The sequence below is a fragment of the Ranitomeya imitator genome, chromosome 1 (assembly GCF_032444005.1).
Source record: "Ranitomeya imitator isolate aRanImi1 chromosome 1, aRanImi1.pri, whole genome shotgun sequence".
In the NCBI taxonomy this organism is placed as follows: Eukaryota; Metazoa; Chordata; class Amphibia; order Anura; family Dendrobatidae; genus Ranitomeya; species Ranitomeya imitator.
In genome coordinates, this window is record NC_091282.1 from 905,670,703 (window position 1) to 905,695,010 (window position 24,308).

General features: G+C 44.9%; 1 protein-coding gene across 1 annotated transcript; it reads right to left on the reverse strand.

Annotated features, from left to right (window-relative positions):
• Positions 1–6,511: 6,511 nt before the first annotated feature.
• Positions 6,512–9,692, reverse strand: LOC138658211 (C-X-C motif chemokine 10-like). The gene is made up of 4 exons (XM_069745722.1): positions 9,591–9,692; positions 9,377–9,500; positions 8,034–8,117; positions 6,512–6,874 (listed from the first exon to the last, which is right to left on the reverse strand). The coding sequence occupies exons 1-4, from the start codon at positions 9,649–9,651 to the stop codon at positions 6,841–6,843; spliced, it is 303 nt and encodes a 100-aa protein (XP_069601823.1). The 5' UTR covers positions 9,652–9,692; the 3' UTR covers positions 6,512–6,840.
• Positions 9,693–24,308: the final 14,616 nt, after the last annotated feature.

A 24,308-nucleotide genomic window follows, 5' to 3' on the forward strand; every position in this document is an offset into this window, starting at 1 on the left:
TAAAACAACTTTATAAATGGCCCACCCAGGTGTATCCATACAAATGGCCCAACCTGTGTATATATATATATATATATATATATATATATATATATATATATATATACTGTATATACAGTAGAGACCAAAAGTTTGGACACACCTTCCCATTTAAAGATTTTTCTGTATTTTCGTGACTATGAAAATTGTACATTCACACTGAAGGCATCAAAACTATGGATTAACAAATGTGGAATTATATACTTAACAAAAAAGTGTGAAACAACTGAAAATATGTTTTATATTCTAGGTTTTTGCTTTGATGACTGCTTTGATCACTGTTGGCATTCTTTTGATGAGCTTCAAGATGTAGTCACCGGGAATGGACTTCCAACAATCTTGAAGGAGTTCCCAGAGATGCTTAGCACTTGTTGGCCCTTTTGCCTTCACTCTGCGATCCAGCTCACCCCACCAACCATCTCGATTGGGTTCAGGTCTGGTGTCTGTGGAGGCCAGGTGATCTGATGTAGCACCCCATCACTTTCCTTCTTGGTCAAATAGCCCTTGCACAGCCTAGATGTGTGTTTGGGGTCATTGTCCTGTTGAAAAATAAATGATGGTCCAACTAAATGCAAACCGGATGGAATAGCATGCCACTGCAAGATGCTGTGGTAGCCATGCCGGTTCAGTATGCCTTCAATTTTGAATAAATCCCCAACAGTGTCATCAGCAAAGCACCCCCACACCATCACACCTCCTCCTCCATGCTTCACGGTGGGAACCAGGCAGGTAGAGTCCATCCGTTCACCTTTTCTGCGTCGCACAAAGACACGGTGGTTGAAACCAAAGATCTCAAAGTGTGACTCATCAGACCAAAGCACAGATTTACACGGGTCAAATGTCCATTCCTTGTGTTCTTTAGCCCAAACAAGTCTCTTTTGCTTGTTGCCTGTCCTTAGCAGTGGTTTCCTAGCAGCTATTTTACCATGAAGGCCTGCTGCACAAAGTCTCCTCTTAACAGTTGTTGTAGAGATGTGTCTGCTGCTAGAACTCAGTGTGGCATTGACCTGGTCTCTAATCTGACCTGCTGTTAACCTGCGATTTCTGAGGCTGGTGACTCGGATAAACTTATCCTCCGAAGCAGAGGTGACTCTTTGTCTTCCTTTCCTGGGGCGGTCCTCATGTGAGCCAGTTTCTTTGTAGTGCTTGATTGTTTTTGCCACTACACTCGGGGACACTTTCAAAGTTTTCCCAATTTTTTATACTGACTAACCCTCACTTCTTAAAGTAACGATGGCCACACATTTTTCTTTACTTAGCTGCTTTTTTCTTGACATAATAAAAATTCTAACAGTCTATTCAGTAGGATTATCAGCTGTGCATCCACCAGACTTCTGCACAACACAGCTGATGGTCCCAACACCGTTTATAAGGCAAGAATTCCCACTTATTAAATCTGACAGAGCACACCTTTGAAGTGAAAACCATACCTCTTGAATATCATCAACAGAATGCCAAGAATGTGCAAAGCAGTCATCAAAGCAAAAGGTGGCTACTTTGAAGAACCTAGAATATGAGACATATTTTCAGTTGTTTCACACTTTTTTGTTAAGTATATAATTCCACATGTATTACTTCATAGTTTTGATGCCTTCAGCGTGAATGTACAATTTTCATAGTCATGAAAATACAGAAAAATCTTTAAATGAGAAGGTGTGTCCAAACTTTTGGTCTGTACTGTATATATACTGCTCAAAAAATAAAGGGAACACTAAAATCCCACATCCTAGATATAACTGAATGAAATATTCCAGTTGTAAATCTTTATTCTTTACATAGTGGAATGTGTTGAGAACAATAAAACCTAAAATTTATCAATGTAAATCACAGCTAAAATCCCACGGAGGTCTGGAGTTGGAATGATGCTCAAAATCAAAGTGGAAAATGAAATTACAGGCTTATCCAACTTCAGTGTAAATGCCTCAAGACAAGGAAATGATGCTCAGTAGTGTGTGTGGCCTCCACGTGCCTGTATTACCTCCCTACAATGCCTGGGCATGCTCCTGATGAGGGATCTTCTCCCAGACCTTGACTAAAAAATCCGCCAACTCCTGGACAGTCTGTGGTGCAACGTGATGTTGGTGGATGGTGCGAGATATGATGTCCCAGATGTGTTCAATCGGATTCAGGTCTGGGGAATAGGCGGGCCTGTCCATAGCTTCAATGTCTTCATCTTGCAGGAACTGCTGACACACTCCAGCCACATGAGGTCTGGCATTATCCTGCATTAGGAGGAACCCAGGGCCTACCGTACCAGCATATGGTCTCACAAGGGGTCTGAGGATCTCATCTCGGTACCTAAGGGCAGTCAGGCTACCTCTGGCGAGCACATGGAGAAATGCCACCCCACACCTTTACTGACCCACTGCCAAACTGGTCATGCTGAAGGATGTTGCAGGTTGATCACTATCCACGGTGTCTCCAGTCTCTGTCATGTCTGTTGTGAATTCCGCTCTTGGGCTCCCTCCGGTGGTTGTAAGTGGCACTTTTGTGAGTTCTGCTCTTGGGCTCCCTCTTGTGGTTTCAAGTGGTATGGCTGCTCCTTGGAGTTAGCTGTCATCAGCTGCCTCCACTTATCTTCTCTTCTGCTCGGCTATTTAGGTCTGGCTGTTCCTTCGGCTAGTGCCACTTGTAAATGGTTTCTGGATGGATTCACATCTCTTTGGATTTCCCTGTTTTCCTGACCAGTTCAGCAAAGCTAAGTTCTTACTTGCTCTGTTCTGTTCACAAATTGTGGACTTATCCGTTCAGTGCTTTCTATGTTTGTCCAGCTTATCAGTATGAATTAATTCTGTCTTGCTGGAAGCTCTGGGAAGCAGATTTACCCTCCACACCTTTAGTCAGGTGTGGAGATTTTTAGTAAACTCTGCGTGGATTTTTGTAGTGTTTTATACTGACCGCACAGTATTCCATCCTGTCCTATCTATTAAGCTAGACTTGCCTCCTGTGCTCATCCTGGTTTCATTCTGTGTATGTCTTTTCCCTCTCCACTCACAGTCATTATTTGTGGGGGGCTAATCTATCCTTTGGGGATTTTCTCTGAGGCAAGATAGTTTTCCTGCTTCTGTCTTTAGGGGTAGTTAGCTCTTAGGCTGTGACGAGATGCATAGGGAGAGTTAGGAGCATTCCACGGCTGCTTCTAATGTTGTGTTGAACTTAGGGACTGCGGTCAGTACAGTTACCACTTCCTTCAGAGCTCGTTCCATGTTGCTCCTAGACCACCGCATCATAACACATGTCTGTCACATGTGCTCAGTGTGAACCTGATTTAATCTGTGAAGGTAACAGGCCGCCATTGGTGAATTTGCCAATCTTGGTGTTCTGTGGCAAATGCCAAGCGTCCTGCACGGCTGTATCATATAGATATAAAAGAACACAGCAGCACATGTACATGAATCTAGGCCATGTGAAAACACAGACAAATGTTCGATAAGAATCTTCATTTTATCTATAACTGTAAGTTTTATGAAAAAAAAATTTTGGAAAAATTTTTTATGAGAAAATATTTTTGAGAAGTGTGATTCATATCGAACATTTGTCTGTGTTTTCACATGGCCTAGATTCATGTACATGTGCTGCTGTGTTCTTTTATATCTATATGATACAGCTTGCAGCTTGCATGTGTTCACATTGGGAGTGCTGGCTGGCTTTTTTTCTCTGTTTAGTGTATGGATGTGGCTGCATCCAGACTGATCTTGCACTCCTCCCATTGACCTTGCAGGTGGTGGTAATCAACTCTACCTGCCCATAAATTGTAGGTTTAGCCCAGAGTGACATGTTTGTCCAAAGTTGTAGGCTGGTGGCCCAAGGGTGGCATGTACGGTAGAGTAGGACCCATCAGAGGGAGATCACCTTGCCGTGGTTGATGGGCACACATGAATTGGCCAATTTATGCGCTAAGAATCTTCATTTTATCTATAACTGTAAGTTTTCTGAAAAAAAAATGTTTGAAAATTTTTTTATGAGAAAATATTTTGGAGAAGTATGATTCATATCGAACATTTGTCTGTGTTTTCACATGGCCTAGATTCATGTACATGTGCTGCTGTGTTCTTTTATATCTATCTATCTATCTATATCTATCTATATATATATATATATATATATATATATATATATATATATATATATATATATTGTGAGGCTGTGGCCTCTGATACAGCTAGGGGGCGCTGTTTGTTCTCCCCAGAATGTGCATGCAGACGGATGAAGTCCATAGGTGTGTATGAGAGTCACGGATCTCCGGTCCGGGTTTTCCATGTGGCTGGAGGCCACAGGTTTGTGTGTGTTTAAAAGCCCTGCAGTAAGGGGTATGGGTGTGTCAGGTGTCTGGCCAGGAGAGGTCAGGTTCGGGTTTGGCATAGTACAGATATATGCTCAAAGTTGCCAGCGCAGTCCATGGCGTTTCACCGTGATATAGTCACTGAGGCACGGGTAAGGGTACAGAGGAAGCGGTACCAGGGGCCCGGAAGCAGATACTTAGGTGACAGGATGACCCGTGGGGTTAGTGAACCTGAAGTAAACAAATTAAAGACCACCTAGAACTGGCCCAAATCTGCAGTTAATCAGACAAGAGGGTTTGGCTTCTGCAATGGAGATCGGTGTGGGTGGTCCCGTAATGAAATATGGAGGAGAAACGCAAAGGGGAGGGATGCGTGCGTTGATCGATGGTTCCGGTCCCTACTTTGGTTTCTTAATGTAGTGAGTGGGGATGTCAGGGGGGGCATACCGATGCCCTGTCTTTCACCCTTACGGGGTAACAAATGTTCAACCCCACAGGTATGAACAGGGGGGGATGATATGTGAGGCTGTGGCTTCTGATACAGCTAGGGGGCACTGTTTGTTCACCCCAGAATGTGCATGCAGACGGATGAAGACCATAGGTGTGCATGAGAGTCAAGGATCTCCGGTCCGGATTTTCCATGTGGCTGGAGGCCACAGGTTTGTGTGTGTTTAAAAGCCCTGCAGTAAGGGGTATGGGTGTGTCAGGTGTCTGGCCAGGAGAGGTCAGGTGTGCGTCAGTGTCAGTCTGGTGTGTGCTGGTCTGCCGAGTGCATGGAGGCAGAGGCCAGCAGAGCCAGCACCCAGGGCAGCTGAATAGCATGGCACCCGCAGCGTACACAGAGATGCAAGTCGTCCATGGTACTGGTCTCGGATGTGGACAGTCCTGTGCCCGGAGGTGGATGTCCTGTACCCGAAGGAGTCGGATGTGGACAGTCCTGTGCCTGGCGGTGGATGTCCTGTTCCCGAAAGAGGACTAGCATGTGCAACGATTGCAAACAGGTGGATATGGTGCCCGGCTGCTATCCGGAGGATATCCTGAACTGTGTACGACTGTGTGAGTAAAGAGTCTGTAAAGAGACTGTGATACAGCGATGCAGGACACCCACGAGAACTAGTCAGAGGAGGGCTGGCGTGTGTAGTGTCTGCAATATATGAGGCTGTGTGTATGGAGACGTAGATGCAGGACACCCACGAGAACTAGTCAGAGGAGGGCTGGCGTGTGTAGTGTCTGCAACGCATGAGGCTGTGTGTATGGAGACGTATAGAAACTGTGAGATGGCGTGCGGTCGGCCAGGGAAACTGGACAAGGGAAGTCTGGCCTGTTTAGGGACCGCAAATCTAAAGCCATGTGATATGTATTGCTTTGAACTGGTGGTAAACTGGTCACTGATAATATACACTGACGTTATGTGCATTTATGTGAATTGGACTTTAATGCTGTGAAGAAACACATTAAAAGAGACTTTTGTGTTTGAATTTGTGGGTCACTGCTTCTTCACTGCGTACGATGGTACTGCAGCTTTACAATATATATATATATATATATATATATATATATATATATATATATATATATATTCCTAAAACATAAAGGAAATGTGTCATCTTTAACTTTAGAGCTTTTAAAGATCATTTCATCTTTAACTTGATTCACTGTTCACAATAACAGTAATTTTGACCAGAGGTGTTAAAACGTTTACATGCCCCTTTAGGAGGCACTGAGGCTGATGTCCTGTATATATATATGCTTTCTATGTGTATATTTGTATTCTATCTATTCTATTCTAACCTGTCAGTGTGATTTTTACAATAGTCGCGTATGAATTGCCAGCTTTTCAAAGGACACTGGTGCGTAGGAAACGGAAAGCACTTGCATAGTGCGAGAGCTGTGCATTTTTTTCTCGCATCCATTGACTTGTATTGGCGAGTCTCCTCCGAGATATGCATCAAATCGCAGACTGCTGTGATTTTTTTCTCAGTACGATTTCAGCTGAGAAAGAAATTGAAGAAGAGATGTCACCCGTTGAATAACACTGGTCAGAGTGCAATCCGATTTTTTTATGCCCTTAGCATAGTATTAATTTGTCTCTACTTTCATAGTGTTTTTCCTAATCAGTATTCATGGGTAGATTCAGCAAAAACACAAACTTCACAACACAAAAACAAACTGGAATCTTTGTAAAATAAAAGAATCTCAATCTTTATTGTATGTATTGTATATCCACACGTTCTACTTACAAAATACTTTCAGATTTTGCTACAAAAATAAAAACAAATCATTTAAATATTATTAGACAATGGATGTTATACATTTTTTTTAAATAATAAATATATTTATATCCACTCATGTACAACTTATTAAATTATTGTGTACATTTACAACTTTACAGTGTAAACTTTTCTATAGCTATTAAGAGATATACAAAAGATAGAGCTATTTTCCATAGCGATTCAGGCACTAAAGACTATGCAACTAGTTTCCATTGCTCTATTGTATTTCATCCATGTTTCTAGACATTAGTGGCGGATCACTTTTATATGATTGAGGCGCCTAAAAAATAAAAAAAAAGATTCATAAGTGATAAGAAAAAAGAAAAAGAAATCACATACATTTTTCTGGGAAAACATACTGATGGCCCTTCTATAGATAATCAAACTGTGATGTACGATGTCTGAGCAAGTGAATCATCTCAATAAATTGGATGAAGTTTACTTGCATGCCTACACATGTAGCTGCACTTAATAAAAGAGTTTAGCACTATTCATATAGTCACACTGATGCCTCTGATGATTGGAGCTTCACCAATAATACATTGATCGTCTGTTTTAAAGGGTATCTGTCAGTAAGATCAACCCTCCTAAGCCATCTTCAATGACATGCAGGTCATAGGAAGCTCAATCCCCTGATCACAATGTATTGTTGCCCCTCTATAAATCACTTGTAAGGCATGTAGATGTTAACGGCTCATTTACATATCAGAAAAACGTTGGTATCTGTGGAATAAGACATCGGATCATAGATATCAAGGTATCATTTTAATCAATTTTGTGTGACCTACAGGCCAATATGTTTATATTGCTTTTTCTATGGCTTTGGAGTGTTGATCCTACTGACACATTCCCTTTAAGAAAAAGTCCTCAATGCATTTTCAAGAAAATCAACTTAGTGTTGGTGTAAGGCTATGTTCACATTTGCGCCGCTCCCAGCTGCGTCGGGCGCAGCCGCGGCGACGCACGCGCCATGCACCCCTATATTTAACATGAGGGCGCATGGACATGCATTGCATTTGCGTTTTGCGACGCATGCGTCGCTGCAGCGCATGCGTCAGGGCGCAGGGAACACAGCATGATGCAGTTTTTCCTGCGCCCAAAACCATGCAAAAAGCGACGCATGCGTCGCAAAACGCAGCGTTTGTGCATGAGTTCATATTTGCGTTGTGCGTTGCGTCGCCGACGCAGCGCCGCACAACGCAAATGTGAACGTAGCCTAAGAAAGAAAAAAAAGTCAACTTTGTAGCAGGATGTGCCAAATGTATCACACGGCCTGCACAACAGTGATGCAAAAGCTTTGTGCATTGACTGACTATCTGATCTAGGTATATGCTGTCCCATATTATTATATCACAGTATAACTGTTGCTAAGCTGCCAGACACTCATGAAACACACTGTACATAGGAAACAAATTACCATATAACTGATTAATACCTACCGATTTTTTCCGCTCAAAAGAACCCTTAGTTCCAACAAATCAGGTTTGACACATATGGGAACAGGCACATTTTTTAAAGTTGCACTGTGGAAACAAATGCAATAAACATTTTAGAATATTTTGCATTTCAGTCCTCTTTGTTGTATGTTACTCTGCACTAAATATTAATGAATGAAGTAATAGATTGACATTATTGTGGTTTTAGCCATCTACCTTTGAGTATTTTTTGTTTCCTTTTTTTTTTATTTAAAAAAAAAATCTGATGATCGATTTAGGGCAAATTTATTGAAAATATGCCTTAATTAAAATTTAGAAAACAATTCACATATGTCTGTTGAGAAAATGATTTATAACTGAATTCCCTGGTTAGTAGCCACATGTGATTATTAGTGATGAGTGAGTGTACTCGTTGTTCGGGTGGTCTCCGAGTATTTGTAACTGCTCGGAGATTTAGTTTTCATCGCCACAGCTGCATGATTTATGGCTGCTAGCCAGCATAAGTACATGTGGGGGTTGCCTGGTTGCTAGGGAATCCCCACATGTAATCAAGCAGGCTAACAGATGTAAATCATGCAGCTGAGGCGAAGAAAACTAAATCTCGGAGCACTAAAAAATACTCGGAGACCACCCAAGCGTGTTCAGGAAAACCCGAGCAACGAGTATACTCGCTCATAACTGGTGATTATGCCATATAGTATGTTAGGTGATGTAATAGATTTGTAGATGTAACCTAAGGACAAAAATGAAGATTCTCTGGAATACAGAAGACTCTATATTGAAGACTCTATATTATCCCTTTAAAGGGAATCAGTCTGCAGATTTTAGCTAATCTGAGGACAGCATGAGGTAGAGGCTGAGACACAGATTTCAGAGATGTGTCATTTATTAGGCTGTGTGCTGTTATTTCAAAACAATGAATGTTTTATCAGCAGGAGATTATCATTGCTTGGACCATAGTACAGGTGAGCCCTGGTCTAACCACTATCCTCCTCTGATAAGAAGTTTTCTGTTAATAGACAATGTACATAGCGAGTCTGTTGTGAGAGACGTTATCTTTCTAAACTCTGCTACATGCTACATCTAAGAACTCTGATTGTCCCACAACTGCTACACCCAGTAAACTAAGTGATACATAGCTGGAATCAGGGTCTCTTTCCCTACATTATGCTGCTCCCAGCTTGAGAGAGTTGAAAGCATTGACCATTCCCTATTATTTACACAATGCTTATTTGGTCATGGGTCTTTTATCCAGAAAATACATGTATATAATATTTTGGATGAGACAATCCTGATTTGTTGCTCAAACAATATGATTCTGTGACTACCTCATGTTTTCTACTTACATGTATTCAATCCTCTCACATGTAGAACTTTTGGGGTGAATCTCCAGCTTCTCCACTGCCATCACATTGAGCTGACTAGGAAATTTTCTACATAAACAGCGACTTCCACGAGGTACAGCAAATCCTGATATAAAGTCAAGCAGAAACTCAATAGGTGATCTGGATGTGACAGAAAAAAACCCCATAATGTAATGAATTTTCATTAGGACTTTACCTTCGATAAGAGCAGCAGACAGCAGGACCGCACAAATGACGACAACACGCTTGTAGCTCATGATGACAAATGGCTCGTGTCCACCAGACTTTGCAGCTAAGCTTTGTCATCAGCATCTTGTAGAAATGTCCATTTATACACATGTCTTTGGATTACATCATCACGACAAAACAAGACTGGGAAATTCTTGTGACCACAGTTTCCTTTATATTATTTTTACATGGGAAAGCATAGGAGAAGTGAAAGGTTTTTTTTACAGAATTTTTTTTAATGAAATGTTGACTTATTTTTATGGTGAGTCACATCAAATATTAAAAGAAAAAGGTTTGTTAAAGATTTGATGAAGCGATATGGTTAGTACTAGTTTTTGATAGATGCCAGTGTTCAGTTATGCAATCAGTTCCCTGATACAACCTGCAATCTCATCAGATGCCAAGATTTACAGGTCCCCATGCACATTAGATAAATATAGGCTGAACCTGACGATTTGGTGGGACTGGGCAACCATCTAATATATATGATGAGGTTGTGTGAATGTACTCCCACATCCTGACATCCTGCTTCAGCAGCCATGACAGAGGCCTCAGAAGCGTGAATGCCACCTTTGACCTGCAGGCATTCGTGGTTCTTTTGATTAGCCAACATAGCAGACACACACACAATGTCAAGACAGGTTGCCTAATCAACGCTCGCATAAATGCAATAGCATTGTAAGATTTGAACACGATAATTAAAATGATTGATGGCATACCACTAGTATATGTTATCATACAATCTGTGAGTGACCGCTGAGACCCCACTATTTATAAGACTAAGGCCGGATTACACATACGCGAGATACGGCCGAGTCTCGCAGGTGAAAACGCAGCACTGGCGCCTGCATTCCGGAGCGCAGCGTGCAGCCGCATAGCAATACATGGAGCTGCACGCACCGCTCCGGAGTGCCGACGCCAGAGCTGAGTTTTCACCTGCGAGACTCGGCTGTATCTCGCATATGTGTGATCCCGACCTAAGGGTATGTGTCCACGATCGGGAATTGCTGCAGGTTTGATAAACCCGCATTGACCAGATATTACAGTGTAGTGGATGGGATTTCTAGAAATCCCATGTCCACTCTACATCTATAGTCGCCTGTAGATCATCCGCGGAGACGGACATGTGGCGTGTCTTTCAGGACCGCAGTATATCAACAGACCTCCCAACGGTCCTGGATCCAGCGGGGCAGTCACGATTTTGACAGCCTCCCCCACGGTCACGGCTGGGATCGTACTTTTCCAGCACTGCACTGACAGTGATCAATAACTGGTTGCTAAGAGAAGTTGGGAAACTTAGTTCGGATGGCTGCTCTGTGCTCACTGGACCTGTGATGAGGTCACAAGAGGGGAGGAGTCAGGGGTCACATGATCAGGGGCTCTGTGTATGCAGGACTCTGCTGTGCTGGTTGTCATAGTGCTGGATGAGGGTAAGCTTATGTGTGGGGTCAGGAGGGGTTTACAGTGTGGATGTATCAGAGCTATGTGTGTATGAAGTGTACGGAGTGGAGCTGTGTGTCTACGAGGTGTACAGAGCAGAGCCGCGTGTGTATGAAGTGTACGGATCACAGCTGCATGTGTACGAGGTGTACGGAGCCGAGCCACGTGTGTACGAGGTGTACGGAGCAGAGCCACATGTGTGCGAGGTGTACGGAGCGGAGCCGCATGTGTATGAGGTGTACGGATAGGAGCTGCGTGTGTGCGAGGTGTACGGAGCGGAGCCGCGTATGTACAAGGTGTACGGAGCACAGCCGCGTGTGTACGAAGTGTACAGATAGGAGCTGTGTGTGTGCGAGGTGTATGGGGCGGAGCCGCGCGTGTACGAGGTGTACTGAGTGCAAACGCATGTGTTCAAGGTGTACGGAGCGGAGCCGCGTGTGTACGAAGTGTACGGAGCAGAGCAGCGTGTGTGCGAGGTGTACGGTGCGCAGCCGCGTGTGTATAAGGTGTACGGATCGGAGCCGCATGTATACGAGGTGTATGGAGCGGAGCCGCATGTGTACGAGGTGTACGGAGAGGAGCCATGTGTACGAGGTGTACGGAGTGGAGCCGTGTGTATGAGGTGTATGGAGCGGAGCCACATGTGTACGAGGTGTACGGACCAGAGCCCCGTGTGTACGAGGTGACGAAGGGGAGCCGCATGTGTACGAGGTGTACAGAGCGCAGCCGCATGTGTACGAGGTGTACGGAGCGCAGCCGCGTCTGTACGAGGTGTACCGATCGGACCTGCGTGTGTGCGAGGTGTACTGAGCGGAGCCGCATGTGTACAAGGTGTACGGATCGGAGCCATGTGTGTACGAGGTGTACGGAGCACAGCTGCGTGTGTACGATGTGTACGGAGCGCAGCCGCATGTGTACAAGTTGTACGGATCGGAGATGCATGTGCGAGGTATAAGGAGCGGAGCCACGTGTGTACGAGGTGTACGGAGCACAGCTGCACGTGTATGAGGTGTATGGAGCGGAGCCGCATTTATATGAGGCGTACGGAGTGCAGCCGCGTGTGTATGAGGTGTATGGAGCAGAGCCGCATGTGTATGAGGTGTACGGAGCAGAGCTGCATGTGTACAAGGTGTACGGAGAGAAGCCGTGTGTACGAGGTGTACGGAGTGGAGCCGTGTGTACGAGGTGTACAGACCGGACCCGCATGTGTACAAGGTGTACGGAGTGCAGCCGCGTGTGTGCAAGGTGTACGGAGCAGAGTCGCATGTGTACGGAAAGGAGCCGTGTGTATGAGGCGCATGGAGTGGAGCCGCGTGTGTATGGAGCGGAGCAACGTGTGTACGAGGTGTACCGAGCGGAGCCGCGTGTGCACGAGGTGTACCGAGCGGAGCCGTGTGTGTACGAGGTGTACCGAGTGGAGCCGCGTGTGTACGGAGCGGAGTCTTGTGTAAATAACTCCCAACCGTCCCGTATCCAGCGGGACAATTTCAATTTTGAGACTCTGTCCCGGCCGGGATCCTCCTTTTCTCCTTTAAACTGCTAGTGCGATCGCTAGCTGTTTCAGATCAGAGCAGATATTGCTCCTCGCTCCAACACTGACTCACACAGGAGACACGGAGAGGTCTTTATCAGTGGTGTACCGGAGCTGCAGCGACGTGAGCAGTGAGTGGCGCGGCTGGATGACATCATTCAGCGTCGCGGGAGAGGAAGCTGCCGACTGCTGCGAGGGAGCGTGGTGAGAGGTGTGTGTGTGTGTGTAGGTGTGTGTGTGGTGATGAAGAAGGCAATGATGGAGGTTGGGGAGAAGGCAATGATGGAGGTGTGAGGAGAAGGAAGGAAGTGGGGTAACTATGTATGGCCATTATATAGTACGCAGCATCATGTGGGGCCATTATACAGTATGGAGCACTGTGTGGCCATTATACTGTATCAAGCATCATTTGTAGCCATTATACAGTATGGAGCATCATGTGGGGCCATTATACTGTACGCAGCATCATGTGGGGCCATTTGTTGTGAATTCTGTGGCTGAATTCACTCCTGTGGTCACAAGTGGTACTGCAGCTTCTGAGCTTCCTCCCTCAGGTGTTCTGGTGAGCTCGTTAACTGCTTCATTACTTAACTCCGCCTGATGCTGCTATCCTTGCTCCTTGTCAATGTTTCAGTGTTGGATCTGAGCTTCTCCTGATTGTTCCTGTGACCTGCTGCTCTGTATAGCTAAGTGCCTTTTGCTTTTTTGTTGCTTTTTTTCTGTCCAGCTTGTCTTTTGTTTTGCTGGAAGCTCTGAGACGCAAAGGGTGTACCGCCGTGCCGTTAGTTCGGCACGGTGGGTTTTTTTTGCCCCCTTTGCGTGGTTTTGCTTTAGGGTTTTTTGTAGACTGCAAAGTTCGCTTTACTGTCATCGCTCTGTCCTAGAATATCGGGCCCCACTTTGCTGAATCTATTTCATCCCTACGTTTTGTCTTTTCATCTTACTCACAGTCATTATATGTGGGGGGCTGCCTTTTCCTTTGGGGAATTCCTCTGGGGCAAGTCAGGCCTATTTTTCTATCTTCAGGCTAGCTAGTTTCTTAGGCTGTGCCGAGTTGCCTAGGTAGTTGTTAGGCGCAATCCACAGCCGCTTTTAGTTGTGTTTAGGATAGGATCAGGTGTGCAGTCTACAGAGTTTCCACGTCTCAGAGCTCGTTCTTGTATTTTTGGGTATTTGTCAGATCACTGTGTGCGCTCTGATCGCTAAGCACACTGTGTTTCTGGATTGCCTTCATAACACCTGTCATTAGCAAACATAACAGTACAAGGAGCCCAACTAATGATCCTCAATAGAGGGAAAGAAAAAGTTCTGACATCATTTTTTTTTTTTTTTTTCTGCTCTGTGTTCACTTTTTTTTTTTTTTTTTCCCCTAGACATTTGGGTGATTCTGGACACAGGTGTGGACATGGATATTCAGGGTCTGTGCTCTTCAATGGATAATCTCGTTATAAATGTACAAAAAATTCAAGATACTATTGATCAGAAATCTATGTTAGAACCAAGAATTCCTATTCCTGATTTGTTTTTTGGAGATAGAACTAAGTTTCTAAGTTTCAAAAATAATTGTAAGCTATTTCTGGCCTTGAAACCTCATTCTTCTGGTAATCCTATTCAACAGGTTTTGATTATTATTTCTTTTTTGCGCGGCGACCCTCAAGACTGGGCATTTTCTCTTGCGCCAGGAGACCCTGCATTGAGTTGTGTCGATGCGTTTTTCCTGGCGCTCGGATTGCTGTACGATGAGCCTAATTCAGTGGATCAGGCTGAGAAAAATTTGCTGGCTTTGTGCCAGGGTCAGGATGATATAGAAGTATATTGTCAGAAATTTAGGAAATGGTCAGTACTCACTCAGTGGAATGAATCTGCGCTGGCAGCTTTGTTCAGAAAGGGTCTCTCTGAGGCTCTTAAGGATGTCATGGTGGGATTTCCTATGCCTGCTGGTTTGAATGAGTCTTTGTCTTTGGCCATTCAGATCGGTCGACACTTGCGCGAGCGTAAATCTGTGCACCATTTGGCGGTACTGCCTGAGGTTAAACCTGAGCCTATGCAGTGCGATAGGACTATGACTAGAGTTGAACGGCAGGAATACAGACGTCTGAATGGTCTGTGTTTCTACTGTGGTGATTCCACTCATGCTATTTCTGATTGTCCTAAGCGCACTAAGCGGTCCGCTAGGTCTGCCGTCATTGGTACTGTACAGTCCAAATTCCTTCTGTCCATTACCTTGATATGCTCTTTGTCGTCGTTTTCTGTCATGGCGTTTGTGGATTCGGGCAGTGCCCTGAATCTGATGGATTTGGATTATGCTAAACGTTGTGGGTTTTTCTTGGAGCCTTTGCGGTGTCCTATTCCATTGAAAGGAATTGATGCTACACCTTTGGCCAAGAATAAACCTCAATACTGGGCCCAGCTGACCATGTGCATGGCTCCTGCACATCAGGAAGTTATTCGCTTTCTGGTGTTGCATAATCTGCATGATGTGGTCGTGTTGGGGTTGCCATGGCTACAAACCCATAATCCAGTATTGGATTGGAATTCCATGTCGGTATCCAGCTGGGGTTGTCAGGGGGTACATGGTGATGTTCCATTTTTGTCGATTTCGTCATCCACCCCTTCTGAGGTCCCAGAGTTCTTGTCTGATTATCAGGATGTATTTGAAGAGTCCAAGTCCGATGCTCTACCTCCGCATAGGGATTGTGATTGTGCTATCAATTTGATTCCTGGTAGTAAATTCCCTAAAGGTCGATTATTTAATTTATCCGTGCCCGAACACGCCGCTATGCGCAGTTATGTGAAGGAATCCCTGGAGAAGGGACATATTCGCCCATCGTCATCACCACTGGGAGCAGGGTTCTTCTTTGTAGCCAAGAAGGATGGTTCGCTGAGACCGTGTATTGATTACCGCCTTCTTAATAAGATCACTGTTAAATTTCAGTATCCCTTGCCATTGTTATCTGACTTGTTTGCTCGGATTAAGGGGGCTAGTTGGTTCACTAAGATAGATCTTCGTGGTGCGTATAATCTGGTGAGAATCAGGCAAGGAGATGAATGGAAAACTGCATTCAATACGCCCGAGGGTCATTTTGAGTATCTAGTGATGCCGTTCGGACTTGCCAATGCTCCATCTGTGTTTCAGTCTTTTATGCATGACATCTTCCGTGAGTATCTGGATAAATTCTTGATTGTTTACTTGGATGACATTTTGATCTTCTCAGATGATTGGGAGTCTCATGTGAAGCAGGTCAGAATGGTTTTTCACGTCCTGCGTGCTAACTCTTTGTTTGTGAAGGGATCAAAGTGTCTCTTCGGTGTGCAGAAAGTTTCATTTTTGGGGTTCATCTTTACCCCTTCTACTATCGAGATGGATCCAGTTAAGGTCCAAGCCATCCAGGATTGGATTCAGCCGACATCTCTGAAAAATCTGCAAAAGTTCCTGGGCTTTGCTAATTTTTATCGTCGCTTCATCTGTAATTTTTCTAGCATTGCCAAACCATTGACCGATTTGACCAAGAAGGGTGCTGATTTGGTTAATTGGTCTTCTGCTGCTGTCGAAGCTTTTCAGGAGTTGAAGCGTCGTTTTTGTTCTGCCCCTGTGTTGTGTCAGCCAGATGTTTCTCTTCCGTTCCAGGTCGAGGTTGATGCTTCTGAGATTGGAGCAGGGGCGGTTTTGTCACAGAGAGGTTCTGATTGCTCAGTGATGAAACCATGTGCTTTCTTTTCCAGGAAGTTTTCGCCCGCTGAGCGTAATTATGATGTGGGCAATCGAGAGTTGCTGGCCATGAAGTGGGCATATGAGGAGTGGCGTCATTGGCTTGAAGGAGCTAAGCATCGCGTGGTGGTATTGACTGATCATAAGAACTTGACTTATCTCGAGTCTGCCAAGCGCTTGAATCCTAGACAGGCCCGTTGGTCGTTATTTTTTGCCCGCTTCGACTTTGTGATTTCGTACCTTCCGGGCTCTAAAAATGTGAAGGCGGATGCTCTGTCTAGGAGTTTTGTGCCCGACTCTCCGGGTTTATCTGAGCCAGCGGGTATCCTCAAGGAAGGAGTCATTGTGTCTGCCATCTCCCCTGATTTGCGGCGGGTGCTGCAAAAATTTCAGGCGAATAAACCTGATCGTTGTCCAGCAGAGAAACTGTTCGTCCCTGATAGGTGGACTAATAAACTTATCTCTGAACTTCATTGTTCGGTGTTGGCTGGTCATCCTGGAATCTTTGGTACCAGAGAGTTAGTGGCTAGATCCTTCTGGTGGCCATCTCTGTCACGGGTTGTACGTACTTTTGTGCAGTCCTGTGGGATTTGTGCTAGGGCTAAGCCCTGCTGTTCTCGTGCCAGTGGGTTGCTTTTGCCCTTGCCGGTCCCAAAGAGGCCTTGGACACATATTTTGATGGATTTCATTTCTGACCTTCCCGTTTCTCAAAAGATGTCAGTCATTTGGGTGGTCTGTGATCGCTTTTCTAAAATGGTCCATCTGGTGCCCTTGGCTAAATTGCCTTCCTCCTCTGATTTGGTACCTTTGTTCTTTCAGCATGTGGTTCGGTTGCATGGCATTCCTGAGAATATTGTTTCTGACAAAGGTTCCCAGTTTGTTTCAAGGTTTTGGCGAGCCTTTTGTGGTAGGATGGGCATTGACCTATCCTTTTCCTCGGCTTTCCATCCTCAGACTAATGGCCAGACCGAACGAACCAATCAGACCTTGGAAACATATCTGAGATGTTTTGTTTCTGCAGACCAGGATGATTGGGTGTCCTTTTTGCCGTTGGCTGAGTTCGCCCTTAATAATCGGGCCAGCTCGGCTACCTTGGTTTCTCCATTTTTTTGCAATTCTGGGTTCCATCCTCGTTTCTCTTCAGGACAGGTTGAGTCTTCGGACTGTCCTGGTGTGGATTCTGTGGTGGATAGGTTGCAGCAGATCTGGACTCAGGTAGTGGACAATTTGATCTTGTCCCAGGAGAAAGCTCAACTTTTCGCTAATCGCAGACGCCGTGTGGGTCCCCGACTTCGTGTTGGGGATCTGGTTTGGTTATCTTCTCGTCATATTCCTATGAAGGTTTCCTCTCCTAAATTTAAACCTCGTTTTATTGGTCCGTATAGGATTTCTGAGGTTCTCAATCCTGTGTCTTTTCGTTTGACCCTCCCAGACTCCTTTTCCATACATAATGTATTCCATAGGTCGTTGTTGCGGAGATACGTGGCACCTATGGTTCCATCTGTTGAGCCTCCTGCCCCGGTTTTGGTGGAGGGGGAATTGGAGTATATTGTGGAGAAGATTTTGGATTCTCGTGTTTCTAGAAGGAAACTCCAGTATCTGGTTAAATGGAAGGGTTATGCTCAGGAAGATAATTCCTGGGTTTTTGCCTCTGATGTTCATGCTTCCGATCTTGTTCGTGCCTTTCATGCGGCTCATCCTGGTCGGCCTGGGGGCTCTGGTGAGGGTTCGGTGACCCCTCCTCAAGGGGGGGGTACTGTTGTGAATTCTGTGGCTGAATTCACTCCTGTGGTCACAAGTGGTACTGCAGCTTCTGAGCTTCCTCCCTCAGGTGTTCTGGTGAGCTCGTTAACTGCTTCATTACTTAACTCCGCCTGATGCTGCTATCCTTGCTCCTTGTCAATGTTTCAGTGTTGGATCTGAGCTTCTCCTGATTGTTCCTGTGACCTGCTGCTCTGTATAGCTAAGTGCCTTTTGCTTTTTTGTTGCTTTTTTTCTGTCCAGCTTGTCTTTTGTTTTGCTGGAAGCTCTGAGACGCAAAGGGTGTACCGCCGTGCCGTTAGTTCGGCACGGTGGTTTTTTTTTGCCCCCTTTGCGTGGTTTTGCTTTAGGGTTTCTTGTAGACTGCAAAGTTCGCTTTACTGTCCTCGCTCTGTCCTAGAATATCGGGCCCCACTTTGCTGAATCTATTTCATCCCTACGTTTTGTCTTTTCATCTTACTCACAGTCATTATATGTGGGGGGCTGCCTTTTCCTTTGGGGAATTCCTCTGGGGCAAGTCAGGCCTATTTTTCTATCTTCAGGCTAGCTAGTTTCTTAGGCTGTGCCGAGTTGCCTAGGTAGTTGTTAGGCGCAATCCACAGCCGCTTTTAGTTGTGTTTAGGATAGGATCAGGTGTGCAGTCTACAGAGTTTCCACGTCTCAGAGCTCGTTCTTGTATTTTTGGGTATTTGTCAGATCACTGTGTGCGCTCTGATCGCTAAGCACACTGTGTTTCTGGATTGCCTTCATAACACCTGTCATTAGCAAACATAACAGCCATTATACAGTATTGAACATCATGTGTGGCCATTATACAGTATTGAGCATCATATGTGGCCATTATACAGTATTGAGCATCATGTGTGGCCATTATACAGTATTAATCATCATGAGTGGCCATTATACAGTTTTGAGCATCATGTGTGGCCATTATACAGTATGGAGCATCATGTGGCGCCATTATACTGTACGCAGCATCATGTGGGGCCATTAAACAGTATTGAGCATGACGTGTGGCCATTATTTAGTATGGAGCACTGTGGGGCCATTATACAGTATTGAGGATCATGTTTGGCCATTATGCAGTATGGAGCACTGTGGGGCCATTATACAGTATGGAGCATTATGTGTGGCCATTATACAGTATGGAGCATCATGTGTGGCCACTATACAGTATTGAGCATCATTTGTGGCCATTATACAGTATGGAGTATCATGTGTGGCCATTATACTGTATGGAGCATTATGTGTGGCCATTATACAGTATGGAGCACTGTGGGGCCATTATACAGTATGGAGCATCATGTGTGGCCACTATACAGTATGGAGCATCATGTGTGGCTATTATACAGTACGGAGTATCATGTGTGGCCATTATACAGTATGGAGCATTATGTGTGGCCATTATACAGTATGGAGCACTGTGGGGCCATTATACAGTATGGAGCATTATGTGTGGCCATTATACAGTATGGAGCACTGTGGGGCCATTATACAGTATGGAGAATTGTGGGGCCATTATACAGTATGGAGCATTATGTGTGGCCATTATACAGTATGGAGCATCATGTGTGCCATTATACAGTATGGAGCATTGTGTGGCCATTATACAGTATGGAGCATAATGTGTGGCCATTATACTGTAACAACTCTGCTGGCATCACAGCATGGCCTCACATCTCTCACACAATCTTACCCACTGCTCCAGGCCATGATGTGGTTTCTGTTTCATGCCAGCTCCATGTTCTGTGCCTCTGCTCTGTGCTTGCTTCATGGCTATGTGTATAGGGGGTGGGCGCCTGAACTCTCTGGTTGTTATAGGAATCAGGTGCATCTGTCTAATCAGTTCCTGACCAATTATCAAGAGGCCTCCTGTATATAGTGCAGCTCCACCCTGTGGTCTGGGCCTGTGCAATGTGTTAGCTCAGTTAGTGTTTTGCTGCTGAGTTTGCCTGGCCTTGCTCTGAGTTACTCCCTCTGAGCTTTTCTCTGTGCTATTGCCTTGATCTTGTAGTCCGCCCTCCAGGAGGCAGAATATCCTGGTCCCTGTGTCTTTGTCCCTGTGTCTTGTTCCTTTGCCTTGTCTGTACTTTGTCTTTTCTCGGTCTCCTTGTCTGTGGCTTCCTTCCCTGCTTTGTCTTTCCTTGTGTTCTCAGTCTGCTTACACTCCGCACTCTTGCGGCTCTGCACTCAGACCTTGCTTCGCACTCTCTGGCTTTGCTCTGTGGCTTCGCTCTTTGCGGTTCTATCTGGCTCCGCTCTTTGCGGTTCTATCTGGCTCCGCCTCCTGTGTTTCTACACTTGGCTCCGTCTCTGCTCTTGGCTCCACCTCCAGCGTCTCCGCTCTTGGCTCCGCCTCCAGCGTCTCTGCTCTTGGCTCCGCCTCCAGCATCTCCGCTCTTGGCTCTGCCTCCAGCGTCTCTGCTCTTGGCTCCGCCTCCAGCGTCTCTGCTCTTGGCTCCGCCTCCAGCGTCTCCGCTCTTGGCTCCGCCTCTAGCGTCTCCGCTCTTGGCCCCGCCTCCAGCGTCTCCGCTCTTGGCTCCGCCTCCAACATCTCCACTATTGGCTCCGTCTCCAGCGTCTCCGCTCTTGGCTCCGCCTCCAGCGTCTCCGCTCTTGGCTCCGCCTCCAGCGTCTCCGCTCTTGGCTCCGCCTCCAGCGTCTCCGCCCTTGGCTCTGCCTCTTGCGGCTCCGCCCTTGGCTCTGCCTTCTCCTTCTCTTCTCTTTGCTCCACCTTCTACTCGTACTCAGCCTCCTGCGTTTCTGTTCTTGGTTCTAGCTCTTGTGCTTTCGCTCTGCATCCGCCCTTTCGGTCTTTCTCTACTTGTTACTTAGTCCTCCTGTCTGAACAGGTTCCAACCTGTTTCACATACCTGCCTGCAGACCGGTCCCTACCGGTTCTTCCTATGTTCCAGCTGTACCCGCCTGCCTACCAGAGAGCCAGCCGTGTCCGCCTGCCCGCCAGTGTCTCTGTTGTACCCGTCTGCCTGCCTGTGTCCCAGCCGTGCCCGCCTGTCAGCCAGAGTGCCAGCCGTGCCCGCTCCGTGCCTTAGTGGGATCAGCAGCCACAGCCAGACATCACCCTGGAGTGGCACCTGGTAGCTTCCTATTGCATAAGTCTGACCTCACCATCAGAGGCTCCAGCGAACACCTAGGAAGCTACTTAGTTACGCCCCTTCCAGGGAAGTTTGGTCTGTGGTCCAGTGGGGCCACACCCCCGTATGCCCGCGCCAACCAGTCTGGGCGCGTGCGTGACATATACAGTATGGAGCACTGTGTGGCCATATTTTTTTGTTTATAATTATTGTTTATGAAACAGTGTGATCAGCAGTGCTAAATGGGTGTAGTTGGGGCATGGATATGGGTGTCACTAGTTGTGAAATGGGTGTGGTCAGAGGCGTAGCCTAAAATTTGCCACTGCGCCGCAAACTTTGTCCCTCTTTGCCTTCTTTAAAAGTTGGGAGGTATGTGTCAATTTCTCTTGCAGAGACGCAAGCCTCCACAACAGAAATTAACCAATAGAATGTATTGACTGAGGTAAATCCGCAAGGTTCAGTGAACACATATGGATTTACCTGCATTTAAGAGACGGCAGCGCTTTGGACACAGCGAACATACTCTGTGTCCAAAGTGCTGCTACTTCCGGATCATGGGAATGTAGCCTCATAAGACTATTGATAAGACTGGAGCCTTGTTCAAAGATCAATATCACAATAATCTTAATTAATTGATATCAAGTGCACAGCATCAGATGCTGTTCTTCCTAGGTAATATTTACCTTATCATTTTTGATATTTTTTCTGTACTAATTTTTTTGTGTGGCTTTTCTATGAAATATTGGTTTCCACTTAGATGTAAAATACACATACATGTTCAATCAGGTCACAGTCATGTATTATATTACTGTTGGATATTTCTAGAAAAGGCTTGGAAGTATTGTGCAAAATTGTTGTGACTCATGTAAAATCACTCCATATGACAGCAGGACCAGCTGGAATGTGACTGCAAGTATGTGATTTGCATACACGCAGTCACGTGCCAACTGGCCGGGCATGGCCTCACTCAATGCAAGAGTTTTGAGTGAGGTCGGACATGTCTAGTTGTAATGTGGCCAGAAGCTCTCAGCGCCGACATCGGAGAACACTCACAGCACGGCCAAGAGTGACTACAAACTAGTGCTCTTCGGCTGGGCAACACCTTTAAACTATGTTTTATCTGAAACTCTGGAGCATTTCAGAGAAATATATATTTCTGGCTGCAATCATGTAGCCGGGCTCTGATTCCTGCTGCTTGTGGTTAGGGCATCATGAATCAACTGACAAGTTCTCAGTAAGATTGAAGTATCAGATGCCATATCTTGATAAATTCACCCCATATGTTTAACTTATAGTAGAACTTATGCCATGAACCAGTGGATTTGCTGTAATTTGTACCATCTTACTTTTCCTGAAGAATATTGATATTTCAGTGATAAAACATAATTATATATATTATAATAATAATTATTATTTTAATATGTGCTCAAGCTTTACAAACCGAGGAAAGTGGAAAGATTTTTTGACCATATAATTTACTAAAATCGGCTGACAAAGTCGTTTCTTATAAACAACACTGATTCTACATTCTTCTAAGAGAAGGAGCATAGAGGAAATGTCGACATTTCCCAGAAATAAATATATGATTTTCAGTTTCTTTGCCAAATCTGAGCTGAAACAGGACACTGTACAGCAGTATCTATCACTTCCTGCTTATCGAGTCTGGACAGACAGCAATGCAATTCCATAATTGTTTTTTTTTTGTGTGTTTTGTCTATACATCATTCATTATATGGTAAAAATGACCTGGCAATGTGATTCTCCAAGTGACTATGATTATAGTGATTATGCATAGTTTTTATTGTTTATTGAAAGGTTTTAAATTTTCAGTCAATAGAGCTGGGTGACAGCCTGTTTTTTTTTTTGCACCCTGAGCTGATGTTTTTATTGATACCATTTTGGGGTAGATACAATGTTTTGATCGACTATTATTGCATTTTTTTCTGATCTTACGGCAACCCCCCAAAAAAGTCTTTATATCAGTATGACAAAAAATGGACATCCACAGTGGGTACAGAAAGTATTCAGACCACTTTAACTGTTTCACTCTTTGTATCATTGTAGCCATTTGGTGAATTCCAAAAAGTTCATTTTTTCACATTAATGTACACTCTGTACCCCATCTTGGCTGAAAAAACCCGAAATGTAGAAATTTTTGAAAATTTATTAAAAAAGAAAAACTGAAATGTCACATGGTCATAAGCATTCAGACATTTTGCTCAGGCACTCAATTTGCAAAAATTTCTACATTTCAGTTTTTTTTTCAGTCAAGATGGGGTCCTTGAGTACTGCAGAAATTCTTTTGTAACCTTGGCCAGATCTGTGCCTTGCCACAATTCTGTCTCTGAGCTCCTTGGCCAGTTCCTTTGACCTCATGATTCTCATTTGGTCTGACATGCACTGTGAGCTGTGAGGTCATAGACAGGTGTGTGACTTTCAAAATCAATTAAACACAGCTGGACTCCAATGAAGGAGTAGAACCATCTCAAGGAGGATCACAAGGAAATGGACAGCATGTGACCTAAATATGAATGTCTGATCAAAGGGTCTGAATACTTATGACCATGTGATATTTCAGTTTTTCTTTTTTATTACATTTTCAAAAATGTCTACATTTCTGTTTTTTTCAGACTTGGATTTGGGGATCCTCTGCCATTCTTCCTTGCAGATCCTCTCCAGTTCCATCAGGTTGGATGTTGAATATTGGTGGACAACCATTTTCAGGTCTCTCCAGAGATGCTCAATTGGGTTTTGGTCAGGGTTCCGGCTGGGCCAGTTAAGAATGGTCACAGAGTTGTTCTGAAGCCAGTCCTTTGTTATTTTAGCTGTGTGCTTATGGTCATTGATTTGTTGGAGGGTGAACCTTCGGCCATAATGAAGTCCAGAGCACTCTGGAAGACGTTTTCATCCAGGATATCTCTGTACTTGGCCGCATGCATGTGTCCTTCAATGGCAACCAGTTGTCTTGTCCCTGCAGCTGAAAAACACCTCCATAGCATGATGCTGCCACCACCATGTTTCAGTGTTGGGATTGTATTGAGCAGGTGATGAGCAGTGCCTGGTTTTCTAAACACATACCGCTTAGAATTATCACCAAAAAGGTCTATCTTTGTCTCATCAGACCAGAGAATCTTATTTCTCATAGTCTGG

Bases quoted from the DNA above. Each gene is read 5' to 3' on its own strand.
- LOC138658211 (XM_069745722.1), bottom strand. From the start codon at position 9,651: ATGAGCTACAAGCGTGTTGTCGTCATTTGTGCGGTCCTGCTGTCTGCT. The intron at 9,501-9,590 runs GTAAAGTCCTAA...ACTTTATATCAG, and splicing joins GTCTGCTGCTCTTATCGAAG to GATTTGCTGTACCTCGTGGA. The intron at 6,875-8,033 runs GTAGGTATTAAT...TTTATTTTTTAG, and splicing joins CTTTTGAGCGGAAAAAATCG to GCGCCTCAATCATATAAAAG.